This window comes from Molothrus aeneus, chromosome 15 (genome assembly GCF_037042795.1).
Source record: "Molothrus aeneus isolate 106 chromosome 15, BPBGC_Maene_1.0, whole genome shotgun sequence".
Taxonomy (NCBI): Eukaryota; Metazoa; Chordata; class Aves; order Passeriformes; family Icteridae; genus Molothrus; species Molothrus aeneus.
Window position 1 is genome coordinate 17479418 of NC_089660.1, and position 17680 is coordinate 17497097.

At 53.3% G+C, this 17680-nt stretch overlaps 1 protein-coding gene across 3 annotated transcripts in view; it reads left to right on the top strand.

The window, feature by feature from the left end:
* The window catches only part of SIL1 (SIL1 nucleotide exchange factor), a 95393-nt gene that overhangs the window by 76956 nt on the left and 757 nt on the right, over nt 1-17680 (top strand). For all 3 annotated transcript variants that reach the window (XM_066560065.1, XM_066560064.1, XM_066560067.1), the window contains exons 8-9: nt 14024-14120; nt 16097-16261. In XM_066560065.1, the coding sequence (XP_066416162.1) occupies nt 14024-14120; nt 16097-16261 (262 nt within the window). The remainder of the gene's footprint in view (nt 1-14023; nt 14121-16096; nt 16262-17680) is intronic.

A 17680-nucleotide genomic window follows, 5' to 3' on the forward strand; every position in this document is an offset into this window, starting at 1 on the left:
TGCTCTTTTAGGAGATTTCAATGCAGCGTTTTCTTCCGTCTTAAAAAGGTTCCTTCAAGCCTTATGATGCTGGAGAAGGGGGGGAAAAATAAATCCTGGTGGAAGCCGTTACATCTTCCTATGCAGATGAGAGATTAAATTTTGTATTTTTATAAAACACTCACGGGGGCTAAATCGGAAAAGTTCTGTTGAGGCGAGCGGGTTTTGGCTGGTGGGAACGTGCTGCTAAATTCTTATCTGCCGATGGGGAGGCAGAGCAGGGAGTGGTATTATTTGGAGTTCTTAGAGAGTGAGCTTTAATGTTTGCTTAACTCCACTAAAAATAGACGCCACCCTCTTTTCCTAATAGGCGGCATTTGTCACACTTGATTCATTTCCTCTCCCAAACTGAGCTCCTTCATGAATATTCATCTCTACTCCCCAGGAATCTGCCTGTCCTCAGAAGTTGTACTCGCGGCGACCGTGCCGTAACAATGCGAGTCAGGCTTCCAAGGCTCCCGAGTACCTGGCCCGATGCAGCAAAACGCGCTGGTATCAACAGCTCCCATTGATTCCTGCCTCCTCTCGGAGCCGTGATTGCTCGTTATCCCTCTCGATGAGACCCTTAACGAGGCTCCCGTTCCTGTTGTCATAGCAGCGCCGCATCGCCCGGTGTAGCAAAGTCTCCGTGGCTGCTAATTGTGTGATGGGAGGATCAGTTTGGCAGTTTTTCTAGTGGGGATTAGGCCTAAAGGTCCCTTCTGAACTGTGATGAATGCGGCTTCCTTCAGAAGAAACTGAAACTTGGTAGTTAGAGGGGATTTCTGACGAGGGAAGCTTTCCACAGCAGAGAGGGAGAGCAGTCCTCACAGAGCTCTTCCATTCGTGCTCTGCCACTGCTTAAAGCAGGAGGAAGCCAACCAGAAATGCCAAAGGAGGATGTAAAACGGTTGATTCCCTAGTAAGGAAGTCTGTCAGTGCCTCAGACCTTCTAATCTTGGGGAGTCCAGAGCATGTGGAAGGTCCCTGCTACTGTCATTTGCTGCTGGAGTGGGAAAAATCTGCTCGTGCCTGGTGAGTATTGAGGGAGCAGGGATCAGCACTGGTGCCATTGCTCAGCACCACCAAGGAGATTTCAGCCATGTGCTAGAAGAGTTGCTCTGAAGGGTTGCTAGAAGAGAAGGGGTTGCTCTGGCGTTGTGGGTGAGAAATGTGCACAGCAGAAGGAATGATCTCATCACACCTTTGCCCCTGCAAGTCCAGGAGCGCTGCATGGCAGCCACGGTTGGTTAAAGACGGCACAAGAGACAGAAGGATGTTTGCTGCTTGACCCTGAGGAATGATTTATCAGCCAGGATGCTCTTGTTAACTGGCAGGACCTGTGCAAGGCTCAGCATCCCTGTCCTGGTGTGGAACAGCAGCACGGCGTTTGCTGGAGCTGGAGGGCCAGTGGCTGTGTCATCCCCAGGGATGGTGGCTCATCTGCAGGCTTGCTGCTGGCTCAGCATGGAGGCAGGAAGGGCTGCAAACGATTCACTGTTCCCACGTGCCAGGGGATGGGGATCAGCTGTGCCTGCTCCCAGGGCCCTACTCTTGGAATGCAGAGGGCAGATTTGTCCCCTGTGCCTCTCACTGGGCTTATTCCACAGTGCTGAAATGTAGCCAGGGTAATCCGTGACCTAAACGTGGGCATGAATAGTGTTTTTAGAGAATGAAAAGAGAAAAAATAAATCCTCACCCACCTCAATCTCTCTCCTCAAATTAAAAACTCCCCTGGCCAAGCCCTGCAAATGAGTTTTTGTTGTTTGTGCAGTGAGGAGCCAGATTTTTAAAGGCTGGCTTTCAATTTTACAGCCGTTTATTACAGGCATGAATAATTGCTGGCACGGTGCTACCACTGCTGTTGTTTGCTCTTAAGGTTGGGCCAATTACATATGTAAGCCCTTGATTTACAAGCAAAAGCAGAACTAAAGTAGCTTTGTGGCCTACATTTCAAGAATGAGTGATGTGTCCACGGTCAGCTGTGGGTTCCCAAATTTGTGCTGAGAACCACAGAGGTCCATGGCCATAAATGTGTGGCCCAGATTGTCCAGGGCATCCTGTGGCACGGGCTGTCACAGCACAGCGTGAAGGACATAAACAGGGAGCAGCAAGTGAGGCCCGGGAACCTGCCCAGATTCATCCCATGGCAGGAATGCTGAAAGATTGTGCTGCATTTGGGGAATTCACAGTGAACACACAGAAAAGAGAGGGAATTGGAACTGAACATAATGGTTCTGCAAGATGGACTTAAACCAAGCCTGTCCAAGTCCTGCTTCCCAACATGAGAACTGGTCTGTCTCCAGCTCCTCTGGGCACTCTCCCTCTTGGGAGAGGAGAATTACAGAATCCTAGAATGGTTTGGGTTGGAAGGGACCTTAAAGTCCATCCCATTCCACCCCCTGCCATGGACAGGGACACTTCCACTGTCACAGGCTGCTTCAAGCCCCAGTGTCCAACCTGGCCTGGGACACTTCCAGGGATCCAGGGGCAGCCACAGCTTCTCTGGGAACCTTGTGCAAGGGTCTCATTTTCTTCCCAGTATCCCATCTAACTCTGCCCCCATCAGTGTGAAGCCATTCCCCCTCGTCCTGTCACTCCAGGCCCTAGTCCAAAGTCCCTCTCCAGTTCTCCTGGAGCCCTCTAGGCAGTGGAAGGGGCTCTGAGGTTTCCTTAGAGCATTCCATTCTCCACTCCACCTCTTTCAGCCTATCTCCAGAGCAGAGGTGAATCCATGGAATAGCTGCTATCCACTGTGAAACTTAAAAATGGCTGATTGAGATCAAGCAGAGCATTTTTCTTGCTTCTGCACAATAGGCAGAGAATGGAAAGGAGGCAGGTCAGTGTGATGACTATTCTCCATGGGGTGATGGTTTCCAGACATCACCCACAAGTGCTGTGACCTGGACTCTGCATTGCCCAGCATGGGGAAGTGTCACCCTGCTGTACTAGTGCCATTGGGTGCCACCAGCGGTGGGGTGAGGTGGGAGCCAGCCCAGCTGTGCTCCTCCACCCTGGCCTGGTGGCAGGCTGGTGTCCTTGCTGCTGGGAGAGCAGGAAGGGCAGGATGTGAGTAAGGGCAGGAGCAGGCAGGATGTTTGTGGGCGCTGATGTCATTGCCACAAATCAGTTGTGGATGTTGTCAGCGGGAGGCAGCGGCAGCTCAGCTTGGGAAGAGGCCAGCGTGTCATAGCCCAGGGGCTGGCCAGAGGAGCACACTGCGCTCATGTCCTCACTCATCACACAGCACGTGGCTTCTCAGCCCCCTCCTGCAGGGTTTGTGTGGTCAGCTGGAGGCTGTGGCCACCTCCCTGGTGTGCATGGCCTGGGCTCAGTCTGAGTCCTGCTGATGGACCTTGGCTTGGAGATGCTCTGCCCCACCTCAGCACAGGCTGCTCGCACGTGGAGTCACGGCCATCCATCTGGGCAGGAAGCATTGGTGCAGGACCAGTGACTTCTGAAGTGATTTCCTGAAGCTTCTGAATGCAGAGACAGCACCCAGTCCCCACCTGGCAGCCCTGTGGTGTGCACTCTGGCCCTGGCAGACCCGTGGGCAGCAGAGCCATGGGGAGGCACAGCCAGGTTTGTTTACAAGGCTGCAGTCAGCCTGGCTTTTACACCCCAGCAATTACTGGCAAGCCCTGGCTCCTCCTGCGCCTTCGCAGCACATGTGTGAACTCCTGGTTGTGTCACCTCCCTGTCCCCTCCTAGCGGAGTCTAGCAGTGGGAAGTGATCATCACAACTCACATTTGCCTGGCGTATGTCTTTCCACAGTTCCAGAGTGTGGAATGAATTGAACCCGCTTCCTCCTTCACCTTCAAGCTGTTCCTGGATGCAGGCAGCTCAGCTTCCGCAACCACGCTCAGCTCTCGGACCTTTCTTCTGCCCTAGGGATGGAGCTCTTCTCTCCTGCCGGGCAGAACCTGCCTGGATGCTCCCCCTTGAAGAGGTGTTGTTCATCTCACGATCTTTTGGGCTCTTCCTAACCCTTCCCTTGCCAGGCTGAGGCTTTCTGTCCACTCCCTCCTCCACTGTGGCAGAGGAGAGCTTTTTGTCTTTGCCTTCAGGGTCATTAAATCTTAATTAGCACATTGGCTTTCTTTGTCAAGGTATCTGCTCTCTCCATCCATCAGTGATGTAGGGCACACTGCTGACATTCTCTTCTTCCTGCATAATTATCTTATTCCACTGCATCTTTTATGCAGAATCTTCCCTTCTGGAAATGCTCCTCTCCCTGCTTCCACTCTCCCTGAGCACCCAGTTTAGCTCTGGTACCTTCCATGGCCTTGTTTCTTACACCTGCATATGAATCCTTTGAGTTATTCCTGTATTTTATTAACTACCTTAATCATCTTGGCTCTTTGAGAGCTTGATTCAGGCATTCATAAGTGTTTCCTTCACCTTCTCTCTGAAGATTGGATCTGTGTCACCCAGCTTCAGTGCTCCTACACGAGTGTCCACCTGAGCTGGCTATCCAGCCAGGGACAGGGAATCCTCCAATGGGCAAATCATTCCAGCTAAGGCAGGAGTCAAAGGCAGCCCCATCTCCCATTAGACACATCTTTTCTGCTTGCTGCTGCTGACCTTGAATTCCTCAGATGCTTTTCAGAACAGATGCAGCCCCCTTTAGAGTGACCCTAAAGCTCTGAGCAGTGGATTTGCCTCTCTGGGTTAGCCAGGGCAAGTCCCACGGAAAAACAGACACAGGGTCTCCAGGGATGTGCAGACCATAGGTCAGGACATGTTACTGAGGGAGCCCAGGCAGCTTTTGTTGGCTGGATGTCTTAATTGTAGCTGTCTGATGTTAACACAGATGAATCTGACACTTGAAAAGGTTTGGGGAAATGTTTTCTTCTTAATTTGTATTTAAGAAATGTAAAGGTATATAGTGAATGTTTAAAAACTAACAGCAACAGTAATAACAGTAATTATAGGTGGGCACAATTTTCTTTTATCTTTTAACTGAAGTTGCTAGAAAAAATGACTGCTGTGCTGATACTTGGCAGGGACACTGATGTGAGTACCCACTTGTTTCTGAAAAACGCTGTGGGATTTTTAATGACCATCAGCAGCACAACCTTGATTTTTAAATGTCATCCTAAATGTAGCAGTTACAGCCTCCTCTGCCGTGGCATGTGGGTGGGTGAGTAGGGATGAATCAGAAAGCAGAAAGAATTGCTGGTGCTTTCTGTGGCTCCCAAGTTTTCCTCGAGGGCTTCCTACCTAGGAACTGGCTGGAATTATCCGTGGGTTGTGTTGCAGTCCCCGGTCCCGTGGCATCTCCTGCGTTGCTCTCCCCTCTATTAATCCATGATTAAGTCGCTTGATGTAGAATGAGTTCATCAGGTTTCTTCAGGAGCTGGTATTCCACAGGATATCCTCTCTGTTTATCAAAACAAGATTAATGAGAAAAATGTTTCCTAGCTTTTGCAGACGCAGTTTTCCATTCTTCCTCTGGCGGGAAACATTCCCCAGGCTTCACTTTCGGAGCTGAAATCTGTGCTTGGCATTTGCAAGATGGTGATTTGCTTTTGTAAATGGAGCAAAGTCTTGGTTTTGAGTCATGACTCAGTGAAACAAATTTACTTTAATCGACTAAAACGATTCTAATAGCACCATTAAACCCGCTGGGACCGGGAAGAGCCAGAGTGACACGGCAGTGGGGTGGATCCAGAATCTTCCCTGGCCTGCCAAGGAGTGGGACGGGCCGGGATGAGGCTCGGGAGCGATGAGTGGATGGGTGTTTCAGGAGCATCCCCTCCCTCCCGCCGTGGTACCCGGGCGCCGCGGGGCACGGCCGGCAGCCGGGCTGGTGGGAGCGGAGGGAGGCTCCGCTCGGAGCAGCTCTGCCTGCCCGGGGACGGGAGGAGCTGCGAGCAGATGGCAGGGTTAAAATAGGACAGAGCTGCGCCGAGCTGCTGCTGCTGCAAGGGAGAGGAGTGAAATGCCTGTTCTCACACTTCACTTTGTGTCTCGGGAAGAGCTGCGGAGTGCCTGCGCTCCGCTGGCATTCCCAGCAGGAACGCGCCAGGCAAAGGCTTCCTCGGGTTTTTGATATTATTAGCACTTGTCTTAAAGAAAAATCAGCTCAAATGAGCAAGCAAACAAATAAAGCGAGTAACAATGGAAGGGCTCAGCCTCGGGCCCCCTTTAGCATCTCTCAGGATGATTAGTGGGATGTGTCACATCGGCACCGGAGAGCGGGAGCGTTCGGAGCGAGGCTCTTGTGCTGCTTTCAGGCAGCTTTTTGCAGTGTTTTCATCTCACCTAAGGCGTGTGAATAGGTTTTGTTGAAATATCCGAGTGACTTGGCGTGCCTGGAATGATGCCCAGAGTGATTCAGCATGCTCGGGGAGAATTTTGTGCAAAGCTGCCCCACTGCAGGGTCTGAGGGGCTCGTTGGGGATCCTGCAGCAGCAGCAAAGGGCTGGGAAGGACCTTGGGTGTTCTGTCACCATCCTGGGCCACTTCAGATCTGGAGCCAGGAGGGTGGAGGCGTGCAGAGAACGGGAATGTGAGGAAGAGGAGGAGCAGGGAGGCAGGAGCCAGCACTCACACTCGCACCCTGAGGCGGCTGCCAACGCTCCTGGGAGCATTTCAGTCTCCCCGTCTATAAATCAGGGGGTGCTTTGAAGGCTCTGTGATGAACAACATGGGATGAGCTCGAGGCCGTGGTATTAATCCTGCACTATTGTTCTTGTTTCTTGCTGTGTTGGGATTTTTTTAAAAAGAAATCAACACAATTTTTGAGGGCTCTGGCTAAAATGGCACAGAAATAAATGAGTTCTTCTCAGGCTTGGAGAGCATCTCCTCATTTTTATTAATGTAGCCTCTGATGAAACATAGCCCATCCCCCAGCACCGATCCCTGTCTGACCTGCAGTAAATACCAGGCTTTCAGGAATCCATGGGGAGTGTTTTGTAAGTGTGGCACATAGAGCCATAAGGCTGATTTACCCTCAGAAACAAAGCATCAGTTTGGGTGATTGAACACAGGGGGATTTCCTGGGATGCCTTTCTCCATGCACTCTGGAGCACTTGCCTGTACCTACCTAAAGAATCAGTCATTCACCACGCTGAGCTAGAAGAGAGCTCACGCTGCTCCTGTGACCACTGCAGGTGGGACATGAGTCACCTAGTCCAGCCCTTGTGTCACAGAGATGTGAGAAACCCTCAGAGTGGCCTGCACAACCCATCCTTCACCATCAGAACAGAGAAGTGAGGCTGACCTTGATGGTGCTGACATGGGGGATGGCAATCGTCTTGAAAATCCCCAAACCTTTGTATTTTATCATAAAATAGTCTGTGGGTTGTTGACTAAACCCATAGAAGCTGAGCTGTCAGCTCAGGCTGTTGAGGCTGCACCCGCCCTTGCCCTGGTGTTTGTGGGAGCTCCAGGTGTAAATTCCCCCTGGAGTAGCCCAGTGAGGGTCAGTGACAGCGCTGGTGTCCTTGGAACCAGGGGCTCGTGCTGGCACTGAAATACAGCTCAGAGCTGGCAAAGCCAAGGGTCAGGAGAAAAGAAAGGCTCTGGGGGTGTTCTTGGAGGCCTCATTCCTGCTGGGGCAGTGAGATTCCTGCCTGGGCTCGCTTTGGGGCTGTGTGTGATCTCCTATCTGTTTTTGTGGGACCATTTTTCCCTACAGCTATAAATAGAGCCAGTCAGTTTGTTGTTTGTGTGTGTTCAGCAGAACAATCTGGTGTGATTGGTTTTGTTCTGGCACCTGCGATTTTACTGCCAGAGTTGGTGTTCACTCTACTCTGCTCCCTAGAGAGGTGAGGAAGAGGAGGGGACTCAACTCAGTCCCCGTGTTCCCATTGCTTTCTCTGTGCTTTGGGCAACTCCTTGATTCTGCTGACTCACACAAGTGCCCCAGCTTCTGCATCCCACACCTGGAATGCTGGGTCCCAGCTGCAGAGGCTTTCTGCAGCCTACAAGGTGTCTTGCTGCAGCATATTTGTTATTCTGTATTTTTATTTAATTACTTTCTTTTACAGCTCTTTGTACAAATCTAATTATCCATCTGTTACGCTGCATTAGGGCATCACAGCTCCTCAGATTTTTTCCTGTTCTAAACATTTAACTTGCCCTGCCTGGGCTCAGGTGAGCTGGGTCTCCTCCCTGCAGGGCTCCCAGTCAGTCCAGGGCTTCCAGTGGCTCCTGACCACACCAAGCTCTGCACTTGCAGCTCAGCGTTGTGACTGCAAAGGGCCAGGAGCTCGCAGGAGGGAATTCCCACGTCCATGGTGTGGCTGGGAGCAGCATGTTCCCAGTTAAACCCGATGTCACTGTGCTCCCAGGGAGCCTGGGGCTCTCTAATGGGATGTTACAGCCCTCCTGCTTTCAGAGGGGATGCTGGAGGGCTCACAAGAAGCTTGCCCTCTCTCTTGCGTGGGACACAGATATGTGGTTGGAAGCGAAGCCAAGGTTCCCCCAGCTTTCCCCAGGTGCCTTCCATGCTGTTCCTCCATCTCTGGGATGATTCATGCTCCCAGCTTTGGGTATCACATGAGCCCATCAGAATCACAGAGCCACGTACTCAGCTCCAATTTCTTCTCTGCAGTTCTGTTCTCCTCTTAGCAACAAATACTCCATAACCTAATTGCTCATTAAAGGCTGTGCTGTGTCCCTGTAATCCAGGATGTCACAGGCAGCCGTGGTGCTCTCCCAGGGACGCCGCTGCTCCCCCGCCACGGCGGCGAGCGCCTGGCTTGGTAGAAAGTGAGAAGGCAGCATTGCATTGAAGTGGAGATTTTCATCTTCTTGGGGATTTTTTTATATCTCTCCTATATTCTGGGCTTTTGAACATCTAACATCTCTTTTATGCTTCACATCTTTCATATGAAATTGTTGTATTGTGTTGCCTAGTGAAACCTAGTTTTCCTTTTGTCAGGTTTTCCCCCCTCACCCCTACTTTCTTCTCCACTGTATTTTGATCGGTGTAACGACTTAGGGCTCCATTTTTCTAGGTGGTTTTTAATCTCCTTAAGTCGCATCTCTGAAGGCCTTTGTCTGTGATAAACTCAGTTCTGAGCTGGTGCTTGGAGAAGAGGATTTTTAGGCCAGTTCTGCTGCATGAGGCCCTTGGGGGAGGCTTTGGGGGTGACTGTGCTTCATTCCTCCTCCTTCTCCCTCCAATAGTCACAGGCAGCCTTGGTGACATTGGGGTTGTTTTATTATTATCCTGTAGCTCATATTGTGCATGCAAATTTCCTTTTCCATAGCTTGGGACTGTGGAAAGCCTCAGTTAAATGTGTGTTCTGTAAGGGATTCACCTACCCTGGGCTTAAGTGTCATTTCCTGGCAGAGCCAGGGGGTCATTTTGGAAGGTGAGGAGGCTGCAGGGCTGTTGATATGGAGTTGTGCCAGTTATTCTCTCTTAGGAAGGAAGCTAGGAAGTTTGGAAGGAGATGTGGATACCTGGGAAGTCATGGAATCAGAGCCATCTGGCTCACTGCAGCTGCTCCATGGCCATTTCCCACAGGAATAGTTCATAGCCAGAGCTTGGAATGCAGAAGGAAGCCGTGTTCTCCTTATGTGTCGCTTCTCACTTGAACTGTTTGAATGCTTTTATTTTATTTATTCTTAAACCTGCAGTCTGAAATCCAGTCATGCAAGTATTAACGAGCTGCTGATCACCCTGCCTCTCTTTTCTGCCCTTGTTCAGTCTCAGATTTACAGCTCTAGTTCGGGCTGGAATTACTGACACTGTAATGATCTGTTTTATCTCTCTATCTATTATTTGTCAAATAATTTTAACATGACTGTGCTTACAAGAGCTGTCAGAAACCCTCCAAACACTGAGAAGGATGAAGAAGTCATTGGCCTTTTCAAGTGTGACCCTGGTTGTGTTGCTTTGTTTCCAGGGCTCACGGAAATGACCTTTTCTATTGCCTGTCAAAGTGTGACCCAGGTGTGAGGGTTTGAGAGCCCCAGGAGCCAGACAAGGCACATTTCAGCCCTGTTGGTTTGCTCTTGTTTTCTCCATTAACAGATTTTGGACTGAAAACCAGGGAGGGGAAGGGAAAGAGGGGGAGGGCAAGGTAAGCAATGCTGCTGTGCTGCCTATTTCTGATCCTCAGGTTACAGCACAAGCTAAATAGACTACACTAAATTTTTTAGGCTGTTTCACAGACTTACAGACTTTGATCCCTGGCTTTGATTTCCCAGGTGGCACTGCAGAGGTTGGTTCTGAGCAGAGAAGAGACCCATTAAGCCCCTTCTAGCCCGGTGATTATCATGCCTTTGCACCAGCACTGGGGCTTTCATCAGAGCTCAGCTCTGCAGCCTCTGTGCCTGGGGAGATGCCAGGGCAGGAGGAGCGTTGTGCCAGCCCAGGCAGGGGCAGCCCCTCCATCCCACTCCCTTCCACACCCCTGCTTGGTCCTTCCCCACCTGGTTTCAGTAGGATGCCCAGGAGAGGAGGTCACCCATTCTTTCCCAAGGTCTCATGCAGTTTCTGCAACAAGCAGGCCATGAAATAAATATTCTCTGTGTGTCCTTGTCAGAGCAGTAGAGATGAGGGCATTTGCCTGCCTGCCCTGCTCTGTGCCTCCAAGTCTCCAGGTCCCTCTGCACCACTTGGCTTGCTTTCTTTTTTTTTTTTTTAATTTAAATCTAATTTTGCTGCCTTATTGTAAGTTCCCACCTAACTCCAGAGCTGCTGTCGCCTCAGGGCTGTGTTGCTGCTTTTCAGTCTTCCCACACCCGTGTGTGCAGTCTGCAAAAACTTTGAGAAGTCTCTCCTAAATTTGTGCTCTTGGGGTCATCCTAGGAGGAGTGGAACAAGGGTGTCTCTTAGCAGAGAGTAATCTTGAAGAACCCCTTCGTCTGCAAAGTGGAAACTGCTTCCATGCCAGGAGTTGCCAGTGAAAATGCACAGAACGTGGGCAGCATGGCTGGGAGGCACAAGGAGCTGAGATGTGCAGCAAGGGCCACATCTAGAGGGGATGTGCTGTGACCCCACAGCCAGGCTGGGCCCCCCAGGGCACACTGGGGCTGTTCAGCACACAGGGCTCTCTTCTGGGAAGCCGCATGGGGCTTGTGTTGAGTCCCTGCAGCCTGTAGCTGTTCCTCCCCCGGGATGGGGGCTGGTTAATCTCATCAGTGCAGCACACCCAAACCTCTGCCGTCACTGCAGCATTATGGGATGTCACCATAGGCTGGCCCAGCCCCGTCCCAGCCTCAGACTCCTGTTTCAGTGAATTTTGTTGCAGATGCCACCATCCTGTCTCCATTAACAGATTAGCACAGCTGAATTTCCCATGTGAGCTCTCCACAGTCTGTCTCATTGTGTTTATTTTGTTCAGGCTGCTTTTCCCTGGGCTTGACAGTGTAATTTGTACAGATCTCTGCTGAGTTTTCCAAACCTTCAAACAAGCTTTTTTGTTAGCTTGAAGCCAGGACCATTGATAGCAGCGACCGAGCAACAGGAGCATTGAGAAGCGAGCGGCACACCCACCAGCCAGGAAGGCTCCCTCACCTCCCAGGCTGCTCCTTGGCAAAAGCTCCATGGTTCAGAGATTTTAATTAGATCAAATCCTCCAGGTGACCAGCCAAGTATTAAAGGCATACCAATTTCTCAGTTGTGTCTCTTGCTGTAAGAGTTTTTATTATTTATTTTAGAAAGATGTGACAAAAGAGCTTGGATATCCCAAATATGCCGTTCTCCTTGAATGGCACCAGGAGGTCTCCAGCCCAGGGGATTGTCCTTTCAGTGCACTTCTACTCAGCAAAGTGCCTTCCTGCAAGCTGCTTCTGCACTTGCTCTGGTCTCCATTGCCCAGAGGGACTTGCACATGAAATGGGATCAGGTTTTTGGACCACATGCTGTTAGGGCCATGGCTGTGGCTGCAGGTTTGGCTGGAGATGAATGAGAGCCCCAGCTGTTAGCTGGGCCTTGGGCTCAGGAGTGGCCTGGAGACAGGTGAAGTTTTAGGGCTTGTGCTGTTTGCCTCTGTTGACTCCCTAAATCAGTCCCCAGCCCATTCAGAGATGCCATCTTTGGCAATCCATTCAGAGATGGATCATTGCACAACATATTGGGGTGGAAAATTGCATCCTGCTTTTGCAGGAGGAGACTCTTCTGCACCTCCTGGCATGGGGAGGTTGGGGATGGGCTCCTCATGGTGGATGTGTCAGGTCCCACCTGACCCAGGCACTGCAGAAGCTGGTTTGCTTCCAGGGATGCTGCAGGGCTGGTACATGGGGGTCTGAGAATTGTGCTGCAAAAATCTCATTAGCAGGAGGATCCTGGAGCTCCTGGGTTTGTTCTTTCTCTCTCCTGCCCTGTCTGGGTAGGGTCACAGATGCCCCCACCTTGGCAGGGTGCCTGTGCCATGGCTGTGCCTGGATGTCTGCTGCAGCAAGCAGGTGAGGAAGGAGAAATCAAGGGTGGCTTTCAACAAATGCCCTTTTCCTGCCCTGAGGTGAGCCTGGTATTGCCAGCTGGGAAGTCCCACACCAGATTTGCTCTGAGCAATGGTTTTAACTCCAAGCTGCTCCTTGCCCAGCTCCATTTGTCTCTGGTTTTGTTTCTTTATGACCCTGCCTGCCTCTGTGTCTCTTATTTCCTGGAGGGGCTGGGCCATGGCTGCTGCAGCAGCTCCCTGGGAGCAGTGGGTGCTGTAGCAGGGCCATGACCTCTGTCTGGCACGGTGCAATTGCTGCTGCAGAGCCCAGCAAAGGCTGGAGAGTGGAGCTGCTCCTGGAGTGGGAGAGCTCTGGGATCAGACAGCTGGCACACTGTGCCCTGACTGCGAAAGCCCTGCCAAGGAGGGAGCCTGCAGTGTCTGATGGCTCCACCACCTTCCAAGATGCATTGGAAGTGGGCTTGCAATGTGTCAGCGTGGATGGGAGGAATGGTCTGTGTGTCTGTGTGTCTGTCTGTCCCTGGGCAGCTGCTGACATCCTGACCTGAGGTTTCAGCCTGTCCTGGCAGGCAGGAGGATGGATTTATCCACAGTAGTCCTTGGAGAGGAGCTCTTGCTGTGAGAGGTGTGTGGGTGATCAGCATGCTGGCAGCAAGCGAGGAGAGGGGGAAGCAGGAACTGGAATATGAAGGCTCTTCAGGAGCTCTTCAGGATTGGATGTCATGTGGAGTGAGAGGATTCATGGAACCAGGGAGCCACAGGGGAGAGATCCTTGCCAGGGGAAGCCAGGTGGGATGGGGGGTATGGTGGGAAGGCCCAGGTGACCCAGTGTGCCCTCCCCACCCCCGCTGCCTTCATTTCAGGTGTGTTTGAGGTGGCTGCACAATTTGTACCTTCTCCATAACCATGAGCCAGCTTTGGTGGGAGCTGGGGGATTTTGTTTTGGGATCAGCCTGGATTGACCCTTGTTCATGTCCACTGTGAGGTGGGAATATAATTAAATAGAACCATTGAAGTTGGAAAATCCCTCCCAGAGCATCGAGTCCAAACTGTGCCTGATCCCCACCCTGTCCCCAGCCCAGAGCACTCGGTGCCACCTCCAGCCCTTCCTGGGCACCTCCAGGGATGGGGACTCCAAACCCCCCTGGGCAGCCCCTCCCAATCCCTGAGCCCCCTTTCCATGGGGAAATTCCTCCTGGTGCCCACCCTGAGCCTGCCCTGGCCCAGCCTGAGGCCGTTCCCTCTGCTCCTGTCCCTGTTCCCTGGAGCACAGCCCGGCCCCCCCGGCTGTGCCCTCCTGGCAGGAGCTGTGCAGAGCCACAAGGGCCCCTGAGCCTCCTTTGCTCCAGGCTGAGCCCCTGCCCAGCTCCCTCAGCCTCTCCTGGGGCTCCAGCCCCTTCCCAGCTCCGTTCCCTGCCCTGGACACGCTCCAGCCCCTCCAGGGCTCTCTGGCCATGAGGGCCCAGAACAGGACACAGCCCTCGAGGTGTGGCCTCAGCAGTGCTAGCACAGGGGACAATCACTGTCCTGGTCCTGCTGCCACCCCAATGCTGCCACAAGCCAGACCAGGGTGTCTCCCACCTTGCTGTGCCCCGCTCTGCTGGTGACCTGCCTTTTGCTTTCATCCCTGCAGCAACCCCAAAGTGCAGATCGAAGCCATCGAGGGGGGTGCCCTGCAGAAGCTCCTGGTTATCCTGGCCACAGAACAGCCCCTGGCTGTCAGGAAGAAGGTGAGGAGTGGGACTGCACCTCTGGGCAAAACTGGGATCGTGCTGAGCTCTGCGTAAACACCCTCAGGACATCAGGGACATCTGGACAGTGTGGGACCCCACTCTGTGTGGGCTTCACTCCCAGGGGTGCAGAAGGAGGGCCCTGGGTACCAAACCACCCCAGCAGCACTGGTGGAGCCTGCACTCCCCTGACTCTGTGGGTGTCCCCCAGTGCCTGCAGTGGCACTCACAGTGGCTCTGCCAGCCTGTGGGGACAGCACAGTGACACAGCTCCTGGGGGGCACAGGCGAGGGTCGTCACAGCAGCACAGCCATCACAGGCTGACAAACACAGGAGCTGACGTTTGAGGAGCTAATTGCTGCAGCCAGCCCTGTGTCCTGCCTTTGGCAGAGACTTTGGAGCAAGGAGCAGCACCAAGAGCCCCAAGCCAAATGTGCAGTGCTGTCCATCGGGCTGGGGGCTTCCTCGCCCCCTCCCTCCCTCCCTGCTGTATTCCCTGGAGCATGAGATCCCATTACCCTCACTTTAGTGTGTGATGCCACCTCTGTAACACCACCTGGCTGCTTCCAAACCCCAGCCCTGTTTTCCACAGGGACTTCCTGCATGAGGGGTCCAGCAGGGTGGGGAGACCACTGGCTCTTCCATTCACCTGTAATGAGCTCCCTAAAATATGTTCCCCTTTAACTCTGGTAAGAGTTTTCCAGCAAATGAAAGGCAAAGAAAGCTGTGGAACCCTGTTGCATTTGGCCATGGATGTGAGGAGATCCCACCGGATGCTCCATGCTCAGAAACTCCTCCCAGGAGTGCCCGTGGCTCAACTCAGAGCTCCTTTTGGGGTGGGGAGGGATGGCTGGGCTGCAGGGGCTCTCACAGCTCTGCTGTGAACCAGAATAGTTCATTCCAGTGAACCTGAGTGCATCGTGCTGGCAGCCCCTGCAGAAATGAGAGGGGTGGGCTCAGTATTGTCCACGTTCACACACATCTCTACAAGACCCTCCAAGGGTTGAAATCCTCTTTTCCAGGAGGACAGAGGCTTTAATTCCCAGTTCCCGTGCTGTGTGCAGTGTCCTGTGTCTCCAGACTGGATCCCAAGGCCAGGCTGGTGGCCCAGCCCGTTCCTGCACAGGGCAGCAGCCCCGGGCTCCCGCTCCTATGGTTTTTCCGCCCCGGTGCTCGCAGCCCTGCACGGCAGCGAGGCCAAAAGTGCATTCCTTCCCTCCGCCGTCCCCTGGCCTACGATTCAAAAGGGAGATAGCAGCATCTCAAATTCACCAGCAGCAACGCGGAAAATGGAAAATAGAAACAAACGGGAGCGGGGAAGACGCGGCTGTCAGCTCGGATCTGTCCGTGCGGAGCGGCCCGGCCCGGCCGCGTGTGGGGAGCGGGGCAGGCCGCGGCGAGCAGCGCGTCCCCTGCCCCGGGCGGCGCGGCCGTCCCTGCGCTGGCAGAGCAGCCGGGGTGACAGCAGCACTGGGCTGGCCCCTCATTGCCGCCTCGGCTCCGAGCCAAGCCCCTGCGGCACCGCGGGTGCTGGGCTCTGGCTGGCGGCTGTGGGGCTGCACCCTGACACGGCCTGGGCCGGGGGACGTCGTGGCCTTGTCCTCTGACTGTGGGGTTGTGGGGACATCACCCCTGGCATCCAAATCACCTCGTAGGGATCAGGCTCTGCTGGGTGGTGCTGTACACTCCTCAGCCCACTGTGGGGGTGAACATGGAGAAGGGGCTGGCCACAGGCGCCTCAGTGACAGCCCAGACTGGGGTTTGATGAAGTACCCACGATTTGGCAGCCTCACAGTGCTGGGGAGGATTGGGATTGCAAACAGGACTGCTGGAGATGTCCCTCAGCAAGGAGAGGTTGGGATGCATTTTCCTTGGGGAGCGTGTTTCTGCTGTCCCCTTGGGGTGCCATCAAGAGGGGCCATGCGACATGGGGTGGCCATGGCCACCTTGCTGATTGCCCTCTCTTTCTCCACCAGGCTCTCTTTGCTTTGTCCTCTATGCTGAGGCACTTCCCCTATGCCCAGCAGCAGTTCCTCAAGCTGGGCGGCCTCCAGGTGCTCAGAAGCCTCTTCTGGCAGAAGGGGATGGAGCCCCTCCATGTCCGTGTGGTGACACTGCTCTATGACCTCATAATGGAGAAGGTGAGACCTGGGGTGGCACTGGCCAGGCACTCCTCACCTTGGTCCCCAAACCCAGCCAGGCCTGAAAATCCTCACGGGACAAGGATGAAGAGGAGCCAGGCCAGCATCAGTGGGGATGAGTCCCCTTCAGCCCCTTGGCCAACACCACACCAGTGCCTGGGGAAACCTAGAGGAGCTGAAACCTTTGTTTGCCTTCAAGTCACTGCCACCATTTCCTCCTGAGGGTGTTTAAACAGCAGGACACAGAGGACACAAGTAGGGAATGCTGGCCCTGGGCTGTGGTGTCCAGCCAAGGCCAGGGGCCAGGCCAGCTCTGCTGTGTCCCTGCCTGCCAGAGAGCCCTTTGCCGGCTGCACGTGCCTCCCTGGAGCCCAGCCTGCCACATTCCGTGTTTTATTTTCAAATACCCTGGATTACTGCTGTAAGTGTCAGTTTAAAGCCTGTCTTTCCTTGCCATGGCTTGTTGTTCAGTCTGTGTGTTTCCCTGACTCCAGAGAATGAGAATTAAATCCACTCTGGCTCGGTTTATGGCCAATTTGCCCTGCGGATTATGGCTGCTCTAATACCTGGGTTGCAGGCACGGCAGAGCAGCACCTCTCTGTTAAATCAGTTATTTTCCAGGAGACTTTGTAAAGGTGCAAATTATTTTAGCAGGTCTGAAATCTTATCAGGTGCTGACTCTAACATGATCCTGTCAGCTCCATGGGAAAGGAGCAGACAAGGGCATTTTGACTCAAACCATTCCCATTTGATCCTGCTGCCCATTTCCCAGCTCTCCCCTCCGGCAGCCCCATCTGTTCCTACCTCCGTGGGTCTGGGGCAAGCACAGCCTGGCAGATTCTCGGGTTTATGTTAAAACAACGATTTTTAGCTGCTCTTTGGATTGGGAATGCTGTACCCTGGGTGCTGGGGGGCTGCTCCAAGCTGGGGTGGCAGGTTTGGGTTGGGCTGGGTGACTGTCAGATGGATTGGTTTGGAATCGTAAAGCACCCTGGCAGCTCTCAGTGCAAAACAGGAGTCAGTGAGGCTCTGAATGCCTCCTCCTGCCACATTCCTTCCTTTTCACCCCAAATCCTGCCTGCACTTCAGCAGGCAGCTCTCAAGAGGACCAGGAGAGGGGAGGTCTTGGTGTTGTCCTTCCAAGTCCCTGTCTGGAAATAGCAAGCTATCAACAGGCTCTCCACCAAAGGGCTCACAGGGTGGTGTGGGGGAGTTTCCCCTCCTCCCTCTGGACCCCTTGCCCCCCTGGGCTGGTCTCTCTTGCTGTAAGGGATCCAGCCCCCTGCAGAATTTCAGTACTGGAGTTTTCTGGACCAGGCTAGCAGGGGTAGGTCTGGCTGTGGCTGGAGGAGACTGAGATCCCATCTCTGGAAGGAGCAGCATGGAGCCAAGTAATGATGTTCATTAGGTGCTCCAGGC